Here is a 23,750-nt window from a genome sequence, read left to right on the forward strand (position 1 = left end):
TAAGACAATCATAGTAGACAATGCCAACATCATAGACTGCAGAATATAGAAACATGCCAGCTGATCTTAAGTATAGTGCAGCAGATAAATTAAACAATCCTGCAAATAGTGATAGAAGCAACAAATTCAGGACAAATGCTCCTTAGACATTACTCTTTGAAAAAACTTATTGGCCATTTGAAATTTCAATAGGCAGCCAGGTAGGGATCAATTGAAGAATTACACAGGGGTCAAAATTAAAAGATGCTCCAGTTATATTGAAAGCTCCACCACATTATTTGTCTGAGCATAGAGATTCCAAAAAGGTATAGTTTGGACTGTCTGTGAGTGACTGTTATAGAGTTATGGGGTAAAAACAGCAAAAATGGTGACAAAGTTGAATTTCAGTTTGTACAGGGGTGAAAAGTTAAAGTTGCTCCAGTTTTGGTAAAACGTGGTGCAAATTATTGATTGAGCTAATAGGATTAATAAATGGAATAGTTTTGACTTTGTTGAATGTTTGGTCTGCAACATAAAGTTCAAACAATGTCGACGTCCATTGAATTCTATGACATATCAAATCAAATCAATTTTATTTATATAGCGCCAAATCACAACAAACAGTTGCCCCAAGGCGCTTTATATTGTAAGGCAAAAGCCATACAATAATTACAGAAAAACCCCAACGGTCAAAACGACCCCCTATGAGCACGCACTTGGCGACAGTGGGAAGGCATATGACATATCTTAACCCGGAATATGATAACTAAGCATGACTCATGTTGCAAACTATTCCTTTTAAAACCCTCTTAACTCAACCAATAATTTGCATCACTTTACCAAAATTAGACAAACAAATAATAATAATAATAATAATAATAATAATAATGACTGCTGGGATAGACTCCAGCCCCCTGCGACCCTTAATTGGAGTTAAATGGTTGAAGATGAGTGAGTGATAATAATAATAATGAGGCACACCAATCTTTAGTCAAAAATCAATTGATTGTTAGTGAATGGAAGTTTACTGCCCCCTTGTGACTGACATATTTGTTACAGATTGCCCAGAAATTAATAAAATATGTAAAATGTGAAAATACAAATATGCACTGACAGCACTGTCATTCATTATAAGCCAGACTGTGAAAAAGAAGAAATGCCTGCGGCTCTGTTGTATATGAAAAAGTTTGAACAAAAGTAAAAGTCAGTAAAAGTCATGTTACAATTTAATTATCTGAACATTAGCAGCGGTGTGTAATTTAAGAAAGAATTTTCATTTTCAACATTATTTTAAAAACTGCGAAGTGAAATCTTATCAGTCATGATTTAAACATGTGATGAAGAGATCTGAACATGCTGGTGAAAGAGCAACGAGAAGCGTGCTTTCATGAAGGAATAATTTGCGGCATCAACGTGTGCGTGAATTTGTTGTGTTTGTGCGCCGACTGCTCTGAAAACTTTTTAAGGTGTGCTCTTTGTTTCAAATCTCGCCTTTTGACGTATGCGCATACATTGTGCAGAACGGAGTCTCATGAACCCGTATGAAGACTGACAGGGCGTTGCCGAATCATGTTGCTGTGTGTGAATGACGTCCCTCCGCACGCGGCGTGGTTATATTTAGAGCCTTTATATAGTGGAGTCGCCCCCTAGAATTTGTTGACGGTGTAGCGTGGGATCGTGAGATTAAACTGATACTATGTGACCTACATAGTTACACTGTTATTAATAACATTTGCAAATGCCAGTCATTTTAGCTGGTTTCAGAAGAGACTCCGTGTAAAAATCTAGAAATATTTCGCATACATACACATATGACAATAAAAGCTCTTATGAACTCACTTAAATATTGTAAAATAACATAAATAAAGCATAATGTGGACGTTATAATGGAGAAAATAAAGCGTATTACGCCACAGAGATAAGTGGTATGTCCCAGATCCAGATGGTTTGTGGGTAAAGTGCGTCCCGGTATCCGCCCATCATTCTCTAAAGGAGGCCAACCTGGGCGGCGGAGGCCTGCTGGACGCGCGATCAAATGGAAAGTTCAATCGATTAATTTGATCGCTTTTCGCATGTTTCCGCTCGCTTCTGCAACGAGGTAGACTAAGAATTAAATGCGGTCGTTTCGGTGTGAAGTAGGAAATGCGGAGATCGTGTGAAACAAGAAGAATATCAGCTTGACTTGGCCACTACTTCGGACGCGGAACTCCGCACACACTTGCTAAAAGGTAACACACACACATCCATACACGCACGCACACAAAAAGCCCCGTTCGGTACACGCGTGTTCGTGTCCACGGAACGGGCACTATGTTCTGTGTGACTTTGTGGGAAGGTAAGTGTCACCGCTTAGTAAGTATTTTAACGTTTGTTTCGGTGTTCGTGCAAACTACGCCCAGTTGTAAAGCTAATGTCTCGCTCTGCGATGTAGAGTTTTGAGCTAGCTTGTCAATGGCGGCTTAACGAATCTGCACTCTTCCCAATTTTGAATGAATTATATTGGGCTGTGTTCGGCACATGGCGGCGGCAGTCGTTGTTTTAATTAATTACTTGTGTAAGTCATTTTAGGTAAACTCACAAAGCTCTATAACAGTTTTTATTGCCTTATCGGCGAGCTCCAATGCTATGCTAGCAAAACCAGCCGTAATGTTAATGGAGGTTTGTAGTGGACCAACCTGGCAACTTTTCTATCAGCGAATGTAAGTTGTATTTCTTTTGTTTTTAAAAGCCTAATTTTAATGCTGAATGCAAGTAATAATAAAAACTAAGAACTTGTTTTAGCATAGAAATATTATGGGTTTGTTGTAGTAATAATAATAACTGATGGCAGTTATGTGAAGTATTGATTTGGGTTAACTGTTAACTGAAAAACAATGACATGCACAAACATATAGTCCAGAAAACTATTTTAGCTTTCTTTTTAACAGTTTTTGAACACATCTTTTATGGTATTAATAAATAAGATATGTGTACACGAAACTTTTAAGTTCAGTTTAATTTTTAGTAGCTGAATTGATAAATTCTGTGTTTTGTATGGGATTTTATCCAGTGATTACTCATCCAACTAGGATAACTAGGAATACATCAACACTTATTGACAAATATTACCCTGGGAAATATAATGGGCTGACTGCTCACTGCACTCACTGAGTGATGTCAGTGACCATTTCCCTATTTTTGTTGCTTTCAATTCATTAGTTGACAAACGACCATATTAACATTACAAACATCACAAGGAAAACAACAAAGGAAACTGTGGAAATCTTAGAATGTATTTAATACATCAAAACTGGAGTGACATTTATATTGAGGCTATAGATCAATCATACAAATCATTCATTTCTATTTCCAATTTCTATGATAAACATTGCCCTTTTGTGTCAAAAGTTGGAAATAAGCAAAACATTGATAAACCTTGGATCACTAAGGGACTTCATAATGCATGTAAAAAGAACTTTTTTGGTACAAGCAGTTTTTAAAATTTAGAACAAATGAAGCTGAGAGAAGATATGACATAAAAACAAACTAACATTATGCGATCTTGTAAAAGGCAGTGCTATAGTGATTTATTGGAAAAAAATAAAGGCAGTAGATATTTTGCCGGATACAGCAAACACGCACTTAGCGCTATTTGACTGGATCTCCTCGCTGATTGGCTAGTGCAAATGATGCCATCGAAGAGTTTATTTCAACATGGCGGTGCCCTCGGCAAAGTTGAACTGGACAATATTTCGCCGTACGCGGCACCAGCAAAACGGCGGGTTGCGTTGTTTTGCAGGCTGTCTAAATTTCTTCAACGACGGAACGGAACGGCCACGGGCTGGTGGGAACTTAAAAGTGATTCACATTCATGATAGTAGCTCGATATTGGTGATTTTCATTATTGAAAATTGGCATATTTTACCCTTCACTATTTTCAGGGGTGGACTGATCGAAGGTTTTGCAGACATGCATGACACTGACAGAGAAAAAACAGGATAAACACACGTGCCGACGTGGACTTCTATATTTTCGCTTTTATTCTGCCTTGAATTTGCAGGTACCATGGCATTTTGAATGTTTTATCATGCTAGCTACACAAAATGAGGCCACTTAAGGCCAAATAAAAAAATAAGTTGTTTATCATCCCTGCCCAACACAGAAAATTACCAAGACTGCAAAAGTTATTTCCACCGTGCCCGAAATTAATTCCGCCACGTGGAGAAAGGCGCCGGTGGAAATAATTTTCGCCATGCGGTAGAAATATTTTCGGGCACGGCTATGCCATGTTTTTGAGCTGCTTTTAGCAATAGCACGCAAAACGGCATTGAATCCCTCCGTCAGTTGGTGATTTTCTGTTCAGATTCAAACAACTTTATGGCACCCAAAACGGCCGGTGGAAATAATTTCAGGCACGACTATGCCACATTTTTGAGCTGCTTTTAGCGTCTGAGAATCCCTCCGCCAGTAGGCGATTTTCTGTTCCAATTCAAATGACTTTATGACACCCAAAACGGCATAGAATCCCTCTGACTTTATGGCACCCAAAACAGCATTAAAAGATGAAAAATTAGCACCAACACTCGATGCCGAAGGCACCGCCATGTTGAAATAAACTCTTCGGTGACGTCATTTGAACTAGCCGATCAGCGAGGAGATCCGGTCAAATAGCGCTAGGTGCGTGTTTGCCGTATCTGTCAAAATTGTTAATGAAAACAATGCTGTAGCAGATCATTTATTTTGTTAACGTGGGTTAAAATAACTTAGCTTATCTTCTAAAACATGCTCTTTGGATTACAGCAAAACAATTAATACAGTTCTGGATTCAATGTTCATTAAAAGGACGGATGAAAAGGAAATTATTGATGTAGTTCATAAACTTAAGGGGAAAAAAATCAACTGATAGTGACAATTTTGATATGTTTTGGTTAAAAATATTCATTGTATTGTTAAGCCTTTAACGTATATCTGTAATTTGTCATTAATAACTGGGAAATTTCTTAATAAAATGGAAATAGCTAAAGTGATGCCATTGTTCAAATCTGGTGACAAACATGTTTTTTCAAATTATAGGCCAATCTCCCTCTTACCACAATTTTCTAAAATTTTGGAAAAGGTATTTGTAATGAGGATAAATGATTTCTTAACTAAACATCATATCCTTAGTGAGCAGCAATACAGTTTTAGAAATAATCCCACTACTTCATTGGCTGTAATGGATTTTGTTGAACAAATTTTCAACGTGATTGAAAATAAGCAATATACTGTAGTGTTTTTTTTATTTTTTTTTTTATTTACAGAAAGCATTTGATACTATAGATCATACTTTGCTGTTGGACAAATTGCAGAAGTATGGTATCAGGGGAATGACACATGATTGGATAATGAGCTACCTACACAATAGGTATCAGTGTGTCCACATCAGTGGGACAAATTCTGAATTCTTGAAGATTACTTGTGGGGTGCCCCAGGGTTCAGTCCTTGGGCATTGCTGTTTCTTTTGTATATTAATAATGATATACGTTTGGTTTCCAAGTCCGCAAGTTGTATTTTATATGCTGATGATACGACTGTGTTTTGTAGTGGGGATCATTTGGGACATGATGGAGAATGAATTACAGAAATTTAAACAATGGTTCGATTCAAACAAATTATTGCTCTATTTTGGTAAAACTAAGTGTATCATATTTGGGAATATGTCCAGGAACTTAAACAGAAATTTATCATTACATAATATTGAAATTGTAACAGATACAAAATTTCTTTGCATTTATAGTGATGATAAATTAATCTGGAAAACGCATATTAATTATGTTAAATCTAAAATGTCAAAAGCACAAGACTTCCTCTCCCAACATTTATTAACCATTTTATATCATACATTACTTGTTCCATATATGACATATTGTGTTGAGGTTTGGGGAAATGCATATAGAACTAATACTAATCCAGTATTTCTGTTGCAAAAGAAAGCTATAAAAATGATCGGCAATAAACCATATTGTGAGCCAACAAATGCATCATTTGTTTGTTTACAAATTTTAAAATTCTAGGGCTTGGTTGATTACATCGCAATACAATTTATGCATGAAGTTAAAAATAAACTTTTGCCTCAACATGTCCAGGATCTGTTTCAAATGAGGGACTCCAGCTACAGTTTAAGAGGAACATTATTGTTTGAGAAATTAAAGATCTGAACTACTGTAAAATTTCATTGTGTTAATATTTGGAATAATTGTCCTGATAACATTAAATTACTTGGCACCTTAGTTGGCTTTAAAAGCCTTTACAAAAATAATATATTTACCCGTTATAGTTTGAAGAATTAGATTTACCAATTTTGTCATTGTTCTTGGGATTGTGCTTATTTGGTTGTCTTGAAATTGTAGTGCATTGATTAAGTTACATTGTTCGTGCACATTTATTTTGTATTGTTGTTGAGTACATATATTTATATATGTGTACATTCTTTATTTTTTATGGTGTAACGGTAGGGTATTTACAAGCTTTGCTTATGCCTTCACCCTTTCAGCCACACAGGTTCATTGTACGTTTTTTTTTTTTTTTTTTTTTTTAAGTTTTGTTGCCCCTATACGCACATGCCCACATCTGGTCACAAGGGGACGCGCTGGCCTGGGTAGGCGTTCACGCAGAACAGGGCCCGTATATGACTGCTTGCAGTCCTGGTTGTCTTTGTTGTTGTTCATCTGTGTGCCCAATAAATAAATTCATTCATTCAGTATTAAATAATAAATTACAGCAGGACACCAGACCTTGAATTTGGTGGCCAAATATAAAGTTATGAAAAAGCAATTCATAACCAAAATTTTATGTAGGCTCTTGTCTTTTCTTAATTGTGACACTTCAATAAATGAAAAGTTTTAATGTAATAAAATACATGGTTTTATTTAAGTTGAAGTTATTAGTATTTTTGGATGATATAGCTACAAGCTGTCTAGCCATGGACTGAAAGCATTGTTTCTCTTGAAACTCTTGTACTTGCATTGCTTCTGGTTTAGGGGGCTGGATACAAACAAACCCATGTGGCTTAGTGCATGTTCGGCGATCATTGGTAGACATGATTACTTATTAACTAATTCTTTTCAAAGTTGAATTATGTATGTTCCCCCGTTTGTCACAACCACCAAAGTGTTACAGACATGCGAGTTGCGTCAAGTATGCCAGGTCCATATTTTTCACAAATAGACCCTCAAAAAGGGGTCTACAATTTTAACATCATCCTGGCAACATCAAGTAATTAACTCCTTTTATTGGAGTTTCTATGCCTGGGAAAGAACTTCCAGACATGAAAAACTATCGATACAAAAAAGTCACATGACTGCTGTCTGGTTAAAAGAATGACACATGGAGCAAAGTGGCCCACAGGAACCGGATTTTAAAAATCTGACAAAAAAATTATGATGGTGAGTCTATATGTATATTTATTATAAATGCCATGTGTGACACATGACATGGGCTTTCAGAGAGGTGTTGTTGGCTGGACGGCAGTTATTTGAGCCAATTAAGGCGAGCAAACAAAAACGCACGTAAGAAAAGCAGAAACTGACTGCTTACTGTATAATTGGCAGAGAAGATAGTTTGGAGTAAAAGTCACTGGCACCTTGGCATAAATACATGCATGCGCGACTGCTGCACTGCCAGCTTTGAATTCAGGTGCAATGTTTTTGTCCCAGATAAAATTCATCCCACAAAGAATGGAAAAGCATAGTCTGTAGCTGCAGTTAGGGTATTTTGAAGAGGGGGAAAAAAACAAAACAAAAAACACGATTTAGAGATTCCTTGTTGAGAGACCATACGTGGCTATGATAAACAAATGCTAGTAGTGTATATTTGTATCAAGCGGCTGAAATTGCATCCATTCTCATGAAATCTTGAACTTCTGCTTTCTAGCTCTGTTGTGATGTGGTGTTTCTTGATGGGAAGAATATGATAGACTTCTCATCTAATTGAGGAAACTGCCGTAACACACTGAAGAACATCTCGTCTTTTAGAGGTCATATTTGTAGTTCAAGTTGTGTACTTACGTTAGCAGTTTGAGTAGGCTTGGTAAACCCATACTTGAATCGCCCTGAGATGTTGATACCTACTAGCTAGCCGGTGATGGGTACAGAACATGCACAGAGATGTTAGCAGTGGTGTTACTGATCACTTTTTGTAGCATTTTCAACTAAAAGGTGGACCTGTTAACTAATGCTGCATTTGTGAAGCCTTGCAGCATATTGGCCACGGGCGGATCACCTATGTGGGATTTTTGGTGCCTACAGATCACCTTGTTGTGGCCACCTCAACTTAGCTGTAACCCTTTGCTGGAGTCCTATAAGCTGCTAGAAACACTGAACAAGTGAGCATCTTTGTACCACCATTGGTCAGTCAGAGGCACTTCCGGTGCATTAAGATGGAACAAAGCTGTCAGGATTTATGACAAACGTATAACAGACACCTTTCAGGTGTTCCTGAAAAAGTCTGTGACATTGTCAGTAATGTTATCGGTTCAGGTAAGGATAAGTCTCTTGATGTCTTTAAAGCCCCGGTCACAACTAGGGATGGGTATCGAGAACCGGTTCCTTTCGGGTATCGTTAAGAAATGATTCGATCCACCGACATCAATAAGCGTTGTGCTTAACGATTCTGTTATCGGTCCTTCAGAGTGGCCGTTGTTTTGGGGGTGTTTGTCAGGAAAATGATAATTTCTCTACATTGATTACAGACCCTGCAGCGGGTCCGTGATCAACTTTTCTGCAGCGCGGCTTTGCTCTGAACCTTGAACCAATCGAAGCATGGTTCGCAGATTGAAGCAATGCTTCGACCTGTTGCTTCGTTTATACTTTCTTTCTTTCGCTTAATTTTCCCCCGCTAAAACCCTAAAGAGCATACATCTGTGAGTATTATTTACCTTTTCTATGTTAAACTGACCTGTTATGGGCTTCTGAAACAGTTAATAGATGTATTTTATAACTTAAAAACGGGAGCGATGCTAACGCGTTAGCGTGTCTATGGCATTTTCAATGTTAAAAGTTAGCATTACGCATTTGCAGCTGTCATCACGTTCGGGTGCATTTGTTTTCAAATTGTAATATTTCTTAAATTTATTTTTGCTTATATATTAATAATCTAATGCTGATTATATACAATTTTAGAGAAAGAGACAAAAAGAACCTGAATAGAAACACAACAGAAAATATAAAAACAACTAACATACATAAATAACACAGAGTGACTCTTACACCTCCATTTCATCCCTGTCTTATTTAAGTTTAATGACAGTTTGTTTCGGTCAAACCATATTTTCAGTGTGTTAATTTCTTCAGTGATTTCCTCCAGAACTATCTGCCAAACTAGAAAACTGCTGCATCCTAGTAAGAGCAGAATACTACTGGAATGAATTTGAATAAGGAAAGTTGTTTTGTTTTTTCTCACCTAAATGGATGCTGCACTCACTGCAGTTTATTGTCTGGAATAGTCCCACATTGCATTTCAGAGCTTCTAGAATTCAAACATTTTCATGCGGGTGGTGTTGGGGGCTAATTTTGGGTTTCAGCTTGTTTGTTTTTCACCTCTTTCATCCCTGAATATGTCAATCGTGAGTCACGTTTGTGCGGATTAAAGTTACTAACTGAAACGAGAAAAAAAGAAACGAGAATCATCCTCCGTTCTGTTCACACAGCTCCAAACGCTGCGCGGCTCTCTGATGAGTCAAGTTAGAATGATAGAGTCCAGTCTGAATTAATAACTTCAAAGTGAAACACAGTTTTGTTTATTTTTATTTATGTCCAGAGATCAAGGGTACAGTGACCAATTTCATATTTATTTACTTAAGACTCAATGAAATACATAGAAAACCTGTAAAGCCTACTTTTAGTACAAAATTCACAAGGTATCGATAAGGGAATCGATAAGGAATCAGATCGATAAGCAGAATCGATATCGATAATCTTATCAATACCCATCCCTAGTCACAACCCACCGTGCGTTTTTTTCGCCGTACGTTCTCTGCGGATGCCACGGCCACTACGTTTTTGTGAAAACGTACGGAGGCAGTAGCAAGAGGAGGGAGGGAGTACGTTCAACGCACGTCTCTAGGAGTGTAAGGATAAAGAGAGTTGACAATAAAGCTGTGTGTGTGTGTGTGTGTGTGTGTGTGTGTGTGTGTGTGTGGTCGCTTTTCTTTTTTATGAGCAGCAAGTGTTTTTTGGCATCGGCGATGCATGAGCATGTCCAGCCTGCAGCGGTCAGTTGTACGAGTGTTTACTTGCCTCGAAAAGTTACAGCTAGTTATCAGACTGAAGCTGTGGAGTGTGTGTTGCTGACGTTTGGAAATAAAGTCCAAGTTCAAGTGAGAAGCTGCGTTGTGCATGCAAGTCTGTCGGCCTCCATAGTATGTGGTGAGTGCCCTAATCCGTACTGCCTACGTACGGATTTGTTTAATTCAATAGTAATTGAATGAAAATGTGCTGCTTTGAATCCGTACTGAGGCAGTACTCACAACGTGCGTCATCTGTATTGCTGGTGAATCTGCAGCCTGACCGCAGCGAAAGTTCTGCATCCACTAAAACCTCTACGGCGTGTCTGCGTGCTCCTAAATTCGTACTGAGGCAGTACTTACGACGTACGGATCTCCAAATTTAGCCCACGTTTTTGCAAGTAGACTGCACGCTCGTGCAAGTACAGCGGGTTGTGAGCACGGCTTTACTGGCCGTTTACTTAATGGCCACAAAAGCATAACAGCTGTGTGGTGGATAGTAAGGCTACTGATTAGTAGGGGTGGGTGATATAAGCGATATATCCGGTTCACAGTATAAATTTGGCAGACAGTAGCGATTTAAACTCCACCGACCAATCGCGGTAATGCTTGTTGATGATGTCATCGTATCGTCCTCAGTGATTCTGAACGACTGGAAAAGGCTGCAGTCAGTGCTTTGGTCACAGGCTCCATCTCCACCTCAGCAGATTAAAATTTCTTGTAAGACTGTAAAATTATAAGCTATTTTAACCCTCTGGAGTTGCCCAACTGAATTTGGTCATGTAAACGTCATATGACCGAATTAAGCAATTGCCCGATTACATTCACCAGACTCAGTCTCTGTTTCAGTGCATTTTAAAAGTGCATGCTTCAAGTTTTATATGAATTTTAAACTATGTTAATGCGCCTACTATAACCTAAATTATGTTTAATAATTTCTGCTTTTTTTGTGAATTTTATGGTCTTAATAGGTGCGCGTATTTGCAGAAAGCCGCAGTATAGTGTCTCACATTTCCTCATTCAACTGCGCTGAGCGCTCCATCTCACCCAGGAGAGCAGAAAAAAAAACACGCCTTCTGTTCTGTTATTGGTGGAACTCCACAACATAAGCCAATCAGGATTATCAACCCATGTGGTGGTATCTCTGAGGTCTTTCTGGACAAAATGGCACCAAAAGCAGACAAACTAACACTGCCTCCTGCTGGACAGAAGCAGGAATGATGAAATGAGATTATTCCAGTGCACAAAAATACAATTCAGAGAATCAGGTGCTCACAATTATGTTTCTGTTGTCGTTTTATATTTGTTTATTTTAATCAATTTAGCTTTGTAAAGGGACTATATGACCCATTCAGAAACACTTCCATTCTAACTTTTACACTTAAGTTTATATCGTGATATATAGGTACTGTTAAGGGATTCAATTTATATCGTGATATGAATTTTAAGTCATATCGCCCAGCCCTACTGATTAGACTATCATTTCTATTGTCAGTGTAATCTGTCAACTATTATAAATTTTTTTTCCCACAATCAGCTGTTGCGCCAGTATAATGTCAGAAAATGGTAACACACACAAAAGAGCCCAAAGCGGCAACTTGTAATTACACTCTCACTCATCTTCAACTGCTTACTAGAGCCTATCCCAGCAGTAATGGGGTGTCCTTGACTCTATAAAACAAAAATGAATTTCATTTAGACCAATTAGGTGACTGAATTAAAAATAATCAGATATTTTGAAAAGTTTGCTTTAATGTCACAGCAGATTTGTTTACTTATTTTTCTTATTAAACACACACACAAACATGCTCAGTGACGTGTGTGCGCAGCACAAGACGTAGGCGCTGTAGGTGCGGATAAATAGACTATATATACTGGACAAAGCCATGTCACCCATAGATTTTCTATTGAGACCCGGAACAGCTGATATGAATCCCATGTCTGGGCATCGCCATTTTGACAGGAGGTCATTCGGGATGAACTCATTAATGGATAAATGAGTGGAGCATGGGTGGCTCAGTGTGTGATGAAAGCAGCCTGAACATGCCCCTCTCTTTGAGTCCAAACTACCTAAGCTAACAGGCTAACCTCAGTTCAGGTGTTTATTATTTTTTTGGGGACTGCGCAGCGGCGCTCCTAATGGTTTTGTTTAGTGTAGACATTAAAAGTTATGAGCCGTTTATTTTCTCAGTAATTGTACTTTAAAGGCACCTAAGGGATCAAGCAGCGACAGCTGCTAAAAGTGCTAACGTTGTAAGTATACAACATTAAATGCCGAAGTTTCACTCAGTGCAAACATTGCAGCAGGGATGTCTTAGAAGATCTTTTAGGAAGTCTTACTACACAACAAACCATACTATTACAGGTGTCTGTAATAAAATACTTGAAATGAAACAGACTCAGCCTCCACAACAGTGGAGTAGCTGCATCCAGTGGACTTGGAGTTATGGTCGGATGCTACCAGAGTCACTGGGCTCAGCCCCTGCCACTCAAAGCGACCGTGTCTCTAATTATACTTCACTTTGTGGCTTAGAACATCTTAAACTAAGAAGTTAGAAAAAAATTCTCCCACTCTGCAGTTGTCACGGTGGAGGAAACTATCTATAGAGACCACAACGTTTTTTGTAGCAGGGTGTAAACATGTTTATTTCTGCTCTAAAGTTGTACTTTTTAACATGGACTCCTATGGGAATGTGCTCTATTTTGGAGCCAGCCTGAAGCAGCCAGTCATAGAACTGCAGCTTTTTCTGTTTCAGGTAGGCCTTCATTTGAGGCCATCAAAGTTTCCCACTTGGCACTCCACACAGCACTTTCAGCTGCTGTGTGGAGCGTGAGAGTGTGCAATTAAAACATTCCAATTAATTCCTAATAAAGCTTGTGGACTCAATACTGAGCAAAAGGCTGCATCACACCTTTTGAATAATGTGTAGAAACTATTACATCCAATCAGTAACGAGAACTGGGGGCCTATTGCAGAGGTGTGTTTGGGCTGAAGACCAGTGGTCCATAGTTACTAGGGATGGGTATTGATAAGATTTTATCTATCGATGCCATTATCGATTCTGCTTATCGATCCGATTCCTTATCGATTCCCTTATCGATACCTCTTGTGAATTTTGTACTAAAAGTAGGCTTTACAGGTTTTCTATGTATTTCATTGAGTCTTAAAGTAAATAAATATGAAATTGGTCACTGTATCCTTGATCTCTGGACATAAATAAAAATAAACAAAACGGTGTTTCGTTTTGAAGTTATTAATTCCGACTGGATTCTATCGTTCTAACTTCTCTCGGCAGAGAGCCGTGCAGCGTTTGGAGCTGTGTGAACAGAACGGAGGACAATTCTCGTTTTTTTTTTTTTTTTTTTTTTTCTCGCAACAAGACAGGAGTCCCAGTTAGTAACTTTAATCCGCACAAAAGTGACTCACGATTTCACATATTCAGGGATGAAAGTGGTGAAAAACAAAATCTGAAACCCAAAATTACCCCCCAACACCACATGCACGAAAATGTTTGAATTCTAGAAGCTCTGAAATGCAATCTGGGACTATTGCAGACAATAAACTGCGGTGAGTGCAGCATCCATTTTGGTGAGGGAACACCCCCCACCCCCCCCCCCAAATTTTCCTTATTCAAATTCATTCCAGTAGTATTCTGCTCTTACTAGGATGCAGCAGTTTTCTAGCTTGGCAGATAGTTCTAGAGGAAATCACTGAAGAAATTAACACATTGAAAATATGGTTTGACCAAAACAGTCATTAAACTTAAATAAGACAGGGATGAAATGGAGGTGTAAGAGTCACTAGGTGTTCACTGGAAACACTTACGTATGTATGTATGTATGTATTTATTTATTTATTTTTGTATGATCATTGTTAGTTGGTTTTATATTTTCTGTTGTTTTTATTCAGGTTCTTTTTGTCTCTTTCTCTAAAATTGTATATAATCATTAGATTAGTTATTATTATTGTTGTGCTTATTATTATTAATATATAACCAAAAATAAATTAAAATTACAATTTGTAATACATTGTACTCTTACAACAACAAACGCTTGACAGCTGCAACTGCTTAATGCTAAGTTTAACACTGAAAATGCCACAGACATGCTAACATGTTAGCATCTGTCCCGTTTTTAAGTTATAAAGTACATCTGTCAACTGTTTCAGAAGACCATAACAGGTCGGTTTAACATAAAAAAGATAAATAATACTCAGCCATATGCTTGTTAGGGTTTTAGTGGGGGAAAGCGAAAGAAAAAAATGTAATCAACGAAGCAATGTTCAAAGCACTGCTTCGATTGGTTCAAGGTTCAAAGCAAAGTCGCACTGCAGAGAAGTTGATTACAGACCCGCTGCAGGGTCTGTAATCAATGTAGAGAAATTCTAATTTTCCTGACAAACACCCCCAAAAACAACGGCCACTCTGAAGGACCGATAAGGGAATCGTTAAGTAAAAAGGTTATTGATGTCGGTGGATCAAACCATTTCTTAACGATACCCGAAAGGAACCGGTTCTCGATACCCGTCCGTAATAGTTACACGAGGGCCCTACATTAATGTCCCTCCAAAATGTTTTGATGGCACACTTAACATGAAGACAAGTAACACAATATGTAACAGAATAATAAAATGTTATCTGTAGCAGCAAATAACACAACTGCGAATAGGATGTCATTCATTTGCATGATGGGATGTGACTATTTATATTTTGTCTAACAGTAGTTTCTTTTAAAGCAGGCTAAATTAAAAGCCAATATTTTGACATCTTGCTTAAAATGTTGCACTTGATGTTTTCACATACTTGGGGTGGATCTTAGGAAGTGCTTGTTTGCAATAATTTAATCGAGGGCTGTTTACCTGCATTCTGTGACTTTATGGATGCGCACAAAAAAAGTCACCCAGGGGCCTGTGGCCACTTTAATCTGCATTTACTACAACTCCTCTTGTAAAAGCTGAGAAAATTGTTGATGAGGTTAGCCCACCCTGGGTTACAGGTGGGCTGATACTTATCACAGAAGTACAAAGTAAAAACAAATGTTCCGTTGTGTGAACAGATATTGATGTTTTGCCATGCTCTGCTGCACTGAAGTCACCATCAAACATTCCACAGGGAGCTTAAGGCACACCCCCTGTCCCGACCTTTCACATTAAAAGCTGTAGACATGCATGGTTGCTGTCAGAGTGATAAGATTCTGATTGTTTGTTTCCCAAATATACAATGAAATACTAATGTGTAAGGAACCCTGGTTTCAGAATATCAACTGGCAGCATTATTACATGTATAGGGATGGGTATTGATAAGATTTTATCTATCGATGCCATTATGGATTCCGCTTATCGAGCCAATTCCTTATTGGTACCTCTTGTGAATTTTCTTTGTACTAAAAGTACAAAAATTTTCTATATCAACAATATTTTATTGAATCTTAAAGTAAATAAATATGAAATTGGTCACTGGATCCTTGATCTCTGGACTTAAACTCTACATGGCGGATCCTTGATCTCTGGACATAAATAGAAATAAACAAAATCTGTAGTTTTTGTCAAAAGCATTTCCTTTCAGATATTAATGTCATAAATGTAACTCCATACCGGCTGTGCTGCACAGACAACATCAATGTAATTCATAAAAAACACAGGACGTCTCATTTTTGGAGGAAAAAACGTTTTGGTCGACTTGTATTACAATGTTTGGAAAGAGGTGTCATTTGATTTAAAACAGCGATTTGCTTCGAAGTTATTAATTCTGGCCAGTGTCACAGACCGAACGGTTCCCACTAAAAATCAGTCCCCCCTGCCTTGACCGCGCATGCGTCATTCGCCATGGTTCACGGAGTAACACCTCATTTCTGCTTCAAACTGCACTCCAGTCATCATCTGTTTCAGCGACAGCTATCTGAAGCTTTTGTACAACAATCATCTCCACATAAATTCAGCATGATTTCATCATAAAAGACGGCTGAAGCATTCAGAGTGCCGTGGCTAAACTATCTGATGCGTTCACTACGCGTTGATCATTTCAAAGCATCACAGAATTTTGCAGAGTTTCTGCTTAAAACGGCCTCGTTTCTGCTTAAAACTGACTTTAGAATGATTTAAGAGGTTTTACCTTTATCATCTGATGGTTAATAATCCCATTAATCCATTTGATTGCTTTGGGTGAAGAGACTCCATCTGAGACGTGCTGCTGTGGTCCAAATTGACGCATGCGCAGTGAAGCAAAGTGGACTGATTATTAGGGTGGGACCATTCGGTCTGCGACACCAGACTCTAATTTGACTCAGCAGAGAGCGGCGCAGCGTTTGGAGCTGTGCAAACAGAACGGAGGACGATTCTTGTTTCTTGCCTGCAACAAGACAAGAGTCCCAGTTAGTGACTTTAAGCCACACAAAAGTGGCTCATGATTGACATCTCTAAATGGCTTTGAGAGGGGTTAAGAAGTGGACTTGCCGCTTCTGAAAAGCAGTGAAGCAGAGAACCAACGAAGCAGTGGGTCGGAGCACTGCAGTAGCTTTAATTAGTGGCGCAGCTCTCTGCCGAGACAGAGTCCGGTCAGAATTAATAACTTCAGAACGAATTGCCGCTTTAAATAAAATGACATCTCTTACAAACATTGTAATACAGACAATAAACTACAATCGACTAAAATGTTTTTTTTTTTTCCTCCCAAAATGAGACGTCTTGCACATTCTTTATGAATTACATCCTGACGTGCAGTGCGGCCAGCTACAAGCGCTCAGCTCAGATGTATGGAAAGACATTCATGCCAATAATGTCTGAAAGGAAATGCTTTTGACAGTAACTACAGATTTTGTTTATTTCTATTTACAACCCCTGGCAAAAATAACCGAATCACCGGCCTCGGAGGATGTTCATTCAGTTGTTTAATTTTGTAGAAAAAAAGCAGATCGCAGACATGACACAAAACTAAAGTCATTTCAAATGGCAACTTTCTGGCTTTAAGAAACACTATAAGAAATCAGGAAAAAAAAAATTGTGGCAGTCAGTAACGGTTACTTTTTTAGACCAAGCAGAGGGAAAAAAAATATGGAATCACTCAATTCTGAGGAAAAAATTATGGAATCATGAAAAACAAAAGAATGCTCCAGCACATCACTAGTATTTTGTTGCGCCACCTCTGGCTTTTATAACAGCTTGCAGTCTCTGAGGCATGGACTTAATGAGTGACAAACAGTACTCTTCATCAATCTGGCTCCAACTTTCTCTGATTGCTGTTGCCAGATCAGCTTTGCAGGTTGGAGCCTTGTCATGGACCATTTTCTTCAACTTCCACCAAAGATTTTCAATTGGATTAAGATACGGACTATTTGCAGGCCATGACATTGACCCTATGTGTCTTTTTGCAAGGAATGTTTTCACAGTTTTTGCTCTATGGCAAGATGCATTATCATCTTGAAAAATGATTTCATCATCCCCAAACATCCTTTCAATTGATGGGATAAGAAAAGTGTCCAAAATATCAACGTAAACTTGTGCATTTATTGATGATGTAATGACAGCCATCTCCCCAGTGCCTTTACCTGACATGCAGCCCCATATCATCAATGACTGTGGAAATTTACATGTTCTCTTCAGGCAGTCATCTTTATAAATCTCATTGGAACGGCACCAAACAAAAGTTCCAGCATCATCACCTTGCCCAATGCAGATTCGAGATCCATCACTGAATATGACTTTCATCCAGTCATCCACAGTCCACGATTGCTTTTCCTTAGCCCATTGTAACCTTGTTTTTTTCTCTTTAGGTGTTAATGATGGCTTTCATTTAGCTTTTCGGTATGTAAATCCCATTTCCTTTAGGCGGTTTCTTACAGTTAGGTCACAGACGTTGACTCCAGTTTCCTCCCATTCATCCCTCATTTGTTTTGTTGTGCATTTTTGATTTTTGAGACATATTGCTTTAAGTTTTCTGTCTTGACGCTTTGATGCCTTCCTTGGTCTACCAGTATGTTTGCCTTTTAACAACCTTCCCATGTTGTTTGTATTTGGTCCAGAGTTTAGACACAGCTGACTGTGAACAACCAACATCTTTTGCAACATTGCGTGTTGATTTACCCTCTTTTAAGAGTTTGATAATCCTCTCCTTTGTTTCAATTGACATCTCTCATGTTGGAGCCATGATTCATGTCAGTCCACTTGGTGCAACAGCTCTCCAAGGTGTGATCACTCCTTTTTAGATGCAGACTAACGAGCAGATCTGATTTGATGCAGGTGTTAGTTTTGGGGATGAAAATTTACAGGGTGATTCCATAATTTATTCTTCAGAATTGAGTGAGTCCATATTTTTTTTTCCCTCTGCTTGGTCTAAAAAAGTAACCGTTACTGACTGCCACAATTTTTTTTTTTCCTGATTTCTTATAGTGTTTCTTAAAGCCATAAAGTTGCCATTTGAAATGACTGTAGTTTTGTGTCATGTCTGTGATCTGCTTTTTTTTCTACAAAATTAAACAACTGAATGAACATCCTCCGAGGCCGGTGATTCCATAATTTTTGCCAGGGGTTGTATGTCCAGAGATCAAGGACCCACCATGTAGAGTTTATTATGTCCAAAGTTTAAGGATCCAGTGACCAATTTCATATTTATTTACTTTAAGACTCAATAAAATGTTGTTCAATTTCAATTTAATCGGCTTATAAAGTGCCAAATCACAACAAAAGCCGTCTCAAGGCACCTCACATAGAACAGTTCAACATAAAAAATTGAAATAAATAAAAATTAAAAATAATTAAAAACAGAAGTAAAAGTCTTGACTTAAAAATGTCCACGGACTCCGACTGCCTCACGGTTGCAGGAAGACCGTTCCACAGAGCGGGTGCGTGATAAGAAAAAGCTCTGACCCACTGACATAGAAAACCTGTAAAGCCTACTTTTAGTACACAAAAAATTCACAGAAGGTATCAATAAGGAATCGGCCCGGTAAACAGAATCGGTAATGGTATCGATATTGATAAAATCTTATCGATACCCATCTCTAAATTTACCTGGCACGTAGTCCTCTTTAAGTAAATGTTCACTGCAAACTCTGATTCAAAGTGGTTTTGAAATCATCACGACTGATGTTTTTGAGCCATTGTCTTAATGTGGGGTTATAAAGTAAGACAGTGTAATTTGTGAAAAGGCTGCATGTTGCTATTGAAGGCTGCTGCTCTACAGAGTAGTCAGACAGCAGGGAGAATCCCCTCCCCCCAGTTGCTTGTCAGTTCTGGAACCTTAATGAAATGTTGTACATAGATTTCTGTCTGGAGCTAGTTTCTGTTGCTCTGAATATACCATTGTGTGTGTTGCTGTATTTAGATGTTTGATTACACGGAAAGCTTGGCGAGCACATTCATAACAACCTTATTTCTTTCAGCTCAGTAACACGGTGCATTAAGAAACCGTTTGACTTCATTTTTGCTCTATAGAGTGATTTAAAGTACAGGTGACACCAAAAAATGTGCACAAATAATCACTAAAAATTAGGAAATGTTTTAAAAATCCTGAATAAAAGTCTATAAATGTACAGGTGATGGATAAACAACAGTTATCTGAAGCCTGCGCTCCATGTCAGCCCTCAGTCACGGCCATATTGTTGCTACGTCATCACCAGAACGGCACCTGTTGATTCAAGCCCAATTCAATTGAAAACACGGCAGAGGTCGAGCTGTTTTCGGACTATTTTTTTCTCAGTGTGGAGCTTTTTATTTATTTATTTATTTTTATTTTTAACTCCAGTCTAAACGTGTTTCTAAAGAAGCTGTGGAGGACACAGCCTTATGGTTTTGAGCCTTATTTAGATGACAGTGAGGGAGAAGAAACCTTGGAGGAAAACCTTCAGTCTGACAGTGACGATATTAGGCGTTCAGAACACAGAATGCTGATTATAAAAAGTAAATAAATACTGCAGGCGATTTTGGCATGCTGGTGATACTTTTTTTTTTGCCAGCTCTTTGAATAGCCCTGGAACTGTCACCGCAAAATGTTTTGCATGTGGAGAGAATGTGCGCACGTAATTAAATATTAAAACCATTCACACAAGGAGTAAATATGTAGTCTTACCTGTCCGTTTCAGTGAGATCATTGTCTGAAAATAATTTAATTCGTTGTCCTGGCTGAAGAAAAGTCCATGATGGTTTGAGTCTGCTGTACTGCTCGCTCCGCGACAGTCACAGTCAACGACAGGTGTAATCCGTTCATCGCGTTTGTGGCTGATGGATCAAGTCTCTCCTGTTTGCGCTATGAGTTAAGACTGTGGAGAAGCCACAGACACTGTGTAAGCATGCTTGTCAATAGGTCCTTCACCTGCCAATCAAAAGGATTATGCCCACGAATATAACCATTCTGACACTGAAAACACCGTGCAGCTCCGACCTGAATCAAAATCCATAAATTAATTTGGACTATTAAGATAATGGTTCCGGCGCTGTGATTACGTCCTCTTTCTTTTCCAATTTCGGGAGTCGCTGGGAAGTTCCTGGTTTTTAGTGGCGCGCAGTTCAAAATCTGAATATTTCTCTCTTCATTAAATGCACACCAGAAAGGATAAATTTCAAACTGTTTTTTAATTTTAGTCTTAAATACTCAAATAAATAAATAAACCATATTGTGTAATCTACACTTTAAGGTCTCTTGTTTTTCTTGTATTGTGGACATTTTACATTTGCTTTTGGCAGGCAGCTTTTTCTGAATCAATTAATTTACAGTGTACAGTTTCCACATTATGACAAACTAAGAGTTGCAAGTTTGCTTTTGGGTGTAAAGTGAGTTTTGAGTGAAACATTTTTCTTAACTACATAAGTGGTTTGGGTGCTCAGTAGTAGTGATGCCACTTCGTGGACATTCTCTGGCAGAAATCCTAGTTAGCTTAGACAAAGTAAAAAAAAAAAAAAAGTTTATCTTTAGGCTTTGACAACATTACATCACTGTGCTCGGTGCATGTGTGTGTAGAAATCTCTGATGTGCTGTTTTAATGTGTTTTTGTTCCTTTAGGTTGATCATGACAGAGTATAAGCTGGTAGTGGTGGGAGCTGGAGGCGTGGGAAAGAGTGCACTTACTATTCAGCTCATCCAGAATCACTTTGTGGATGAATATGACCCCACCATTGAGGTAAAGATTCTCATGTGATAAATGTGTGTACTGAACATTGGTGTGGGGTGAACAAGGAGAAAGTTCCTCCATAAAAGTAGCTAAAGCAGGTTCTTCAGGTTTAAGTATTTACAAAGACGCTAAACTGGTTTTTAATGTCTTTTATATACATGCTTGCCAGCCTACGTTCTTTGTTTGATTATTTATGTGCTGTGCAGGTCAGATTTCTGCTACAGATTAATTTGTCATACAAGACAACATTGAAACAAGAGCCATCCTTGGCATCAGGAATTACTGATCGCTGTTAGATCCTTGTTATCGTAGGATGGCTGCTGTAAAATGGGAATGCCATATTACAGCTGAGTTGTCACTTAATTAAAAACATGTCATTCAGTAAAACCATAGTAATACAGTTGTGGTAAATGAATAATATATGCAGTTGTAGAAAAAGTATCTCAACTGCAGAGCAGGTACACCAGGTACATTTTCACTTTGTTTGTTTGTTTATTTGCCCAAAAACATATAAACTGCCATGTTTCTGATGGGAATAGACAAGGGCTGTCCCCAAAAGTAGAATTATACGCTTTAATTTAACCCCTTTAACGCCCACCCTCAAACGAGACTATGGTACCCAATAAGAAGTAGAGAAGAGGAAGGATAGCTGCAGTCCTGTGGTGCTTTTCCATCAAGCAGATGCTCAGCTCTCGTTACAAGAAGCCTCACATTTACTTTCCCAGTGAAGACTGGTGCCCATGTTTGGAACTGTATGGAGTGAGACAATGTAGATGGTGTCTTGTGTCCAACGACACAGATGGGTAGCATGAAAGGGATTCAAACATAAGTCTACATTTTGGCAGGCCATCTCCTTATCCACAGCGCTACCTGCTCTACTGTACTAGACAGGCCTGTACGGTATGGCCTAAAATTTATATTGCTCTATAATTGGAAGTGTGAATGGTAACTGTAAACATCATGGTTTATTAATTTTTCTTAAAGTTTCAATATAAATACTTCTGAGGTTGTAAAGCAGGGTATAAGAACTACATAGCAGCTATGACTGTACTGTCTTAGCTGTATTACTACAGGATATTTCACATAGTACAGAGCAGTTGTGGGCACAGCTAACCAAAAGGTTAGCTTTGATAACCATTAATCCGAAAACTGAAAAGTTATCTTTTATGACGCTAAATTGATAAACTGCTAAAAAAAAAAATTCATCTTTATTACAGATAACCGATAACTTTTAGTATTGATTCGGATGTGGCCACATCAGATTACACTGTCAGCTTCTGATAAACCAGTTTCACTGTCACTTTTCGGTGCTGGGTAAATTCAAGAATCACAAACGCATAAGAACGCACGAAAAATGAATGAATAAAAAACAAAACCCCAAACACTGTCATCATTTTTCAAAAGCAGTAAAACACAGTATTAGAAGTCACAGTTTATCTTAGTATTATATACACAAACTAAAAAGCTGCTGCTTTTTTCACACATTTTGAACCCTGCGACTTAAACAACCGAAATATGTCCATTAATACATTGGTTGGCAGTGTAAAAGACACATTAGTAAATATAATTCTTACCTGTTAGTTTCAGTGGGATTCATCTGAAGAAATAGTGTCCTTTTTTTAAATCCAAAATGGTCTAAACGGTGAAGAAAAGTCCCTCTGTACACACAGCTGCGCCGTGAGAGCTCCTCTCCCCCACAAGTCTTTGTGATTCAATTATCCTGTCATGCACAAAGAAATAAGATCATGTTAAAATTAGTCCGTTTTGTTTGTGTCGGGCGAACAGTAACAGTGTAACGTCCAAAATGAACTCGAACTACACTACCCACAATGCTCCCTGCGTCAACCGGCCAATCACTTCTTGTGCTTAATGATGCTGTCATCAGCAAGCAACAGGCAGCCAGTCTGCCACAAATACACAACAAACGGACTAAAATGTTTGATTTTAGGTTTTGCAAATGTTTTTGACCTTTAAACTTTGCCAGCAAAACAAAAATGTTATCAGACTGAAAGTTATCGGAACTAAATTTATCGGAAGATAATTGGTCCGATGATGATTTTAAAACTTATCTGAAAAACTAATCCGCTAGCGAAAACATTAGCTTCGATAATTATCCTGTTATCAGATTAACTGAACTGTGCCCACCACTGGTACAGAGATATTTTAAGAGCATTTATTGTGCAAAATGACAAATACAAAAATGCGAAACTTTTTCAGAGTAACTTCAGTCTTTGGAAACCACATTCATGACGATGATGATCATAATAATAATATCTGGCTGCACAAAGTGAAAATAAAATCTGACCTGATTTGCAGAGCTACTGGATTCCCCCCCCCCCCCCCCCCAAAATTTCTGATTAGATTCATCTGATGTTTGTGGGATGCATTATTTTGCATTCCTTGTAGTCCACAATGTTTTGATTTGAGGTGG

The 23,750-nt window shown here is 38.3% G+C and overlaps 1 protein-coding gene across 2 annotated transcripts in view; it reads left to right on the plus strand.

Annotated features, from left to right (window-relative positions):
- Positions 1-1,941: 1,941 nt before the first annotated feature.
- Positions 1,942-23,750, plus strand: part of kras (v-Ki-ras2 Kirsten rat sarcoma viral oncogene homolog) — a 38,280-nt gene continuing 16,471 nt past the window's right edge. The window contains exons 1-2 of one of the 2 annotated variants that reach the window (XM_034176805.1): positions 1,942-2,207; positions 21,211-21,328. In XM_034176805.1, coding sequence (XP_034032696.1) covers positions 21,218-21,328 — 111 coding nt within the window. In that variant the 5' untranslated portion in view covers positions 1,942-2,207; positions 21,211-21,217. The remainder of the gene's footprint in view (positions 2,208-21,210; positions 21,329-23,750) is intronic. The other variant, XM_034176806.1, reaches the window with a different exon arrangement.

The sequence above is a fragment of the Thalassophryne amazonica genome, chromosome 8 (genome assembly GCF_902500255.1).
Source record: "Thalassophryne amazonica chromosome 8, fThaAma1.1, whole genome shotgun sequence".
Taxonomy (NCBI): Eukaryota; Metazoa; Chordata; class Actinopteri; order Batrachoidiformes; family Batrachoididae; genus Thalassophryne; species Thalassophryne amazonica.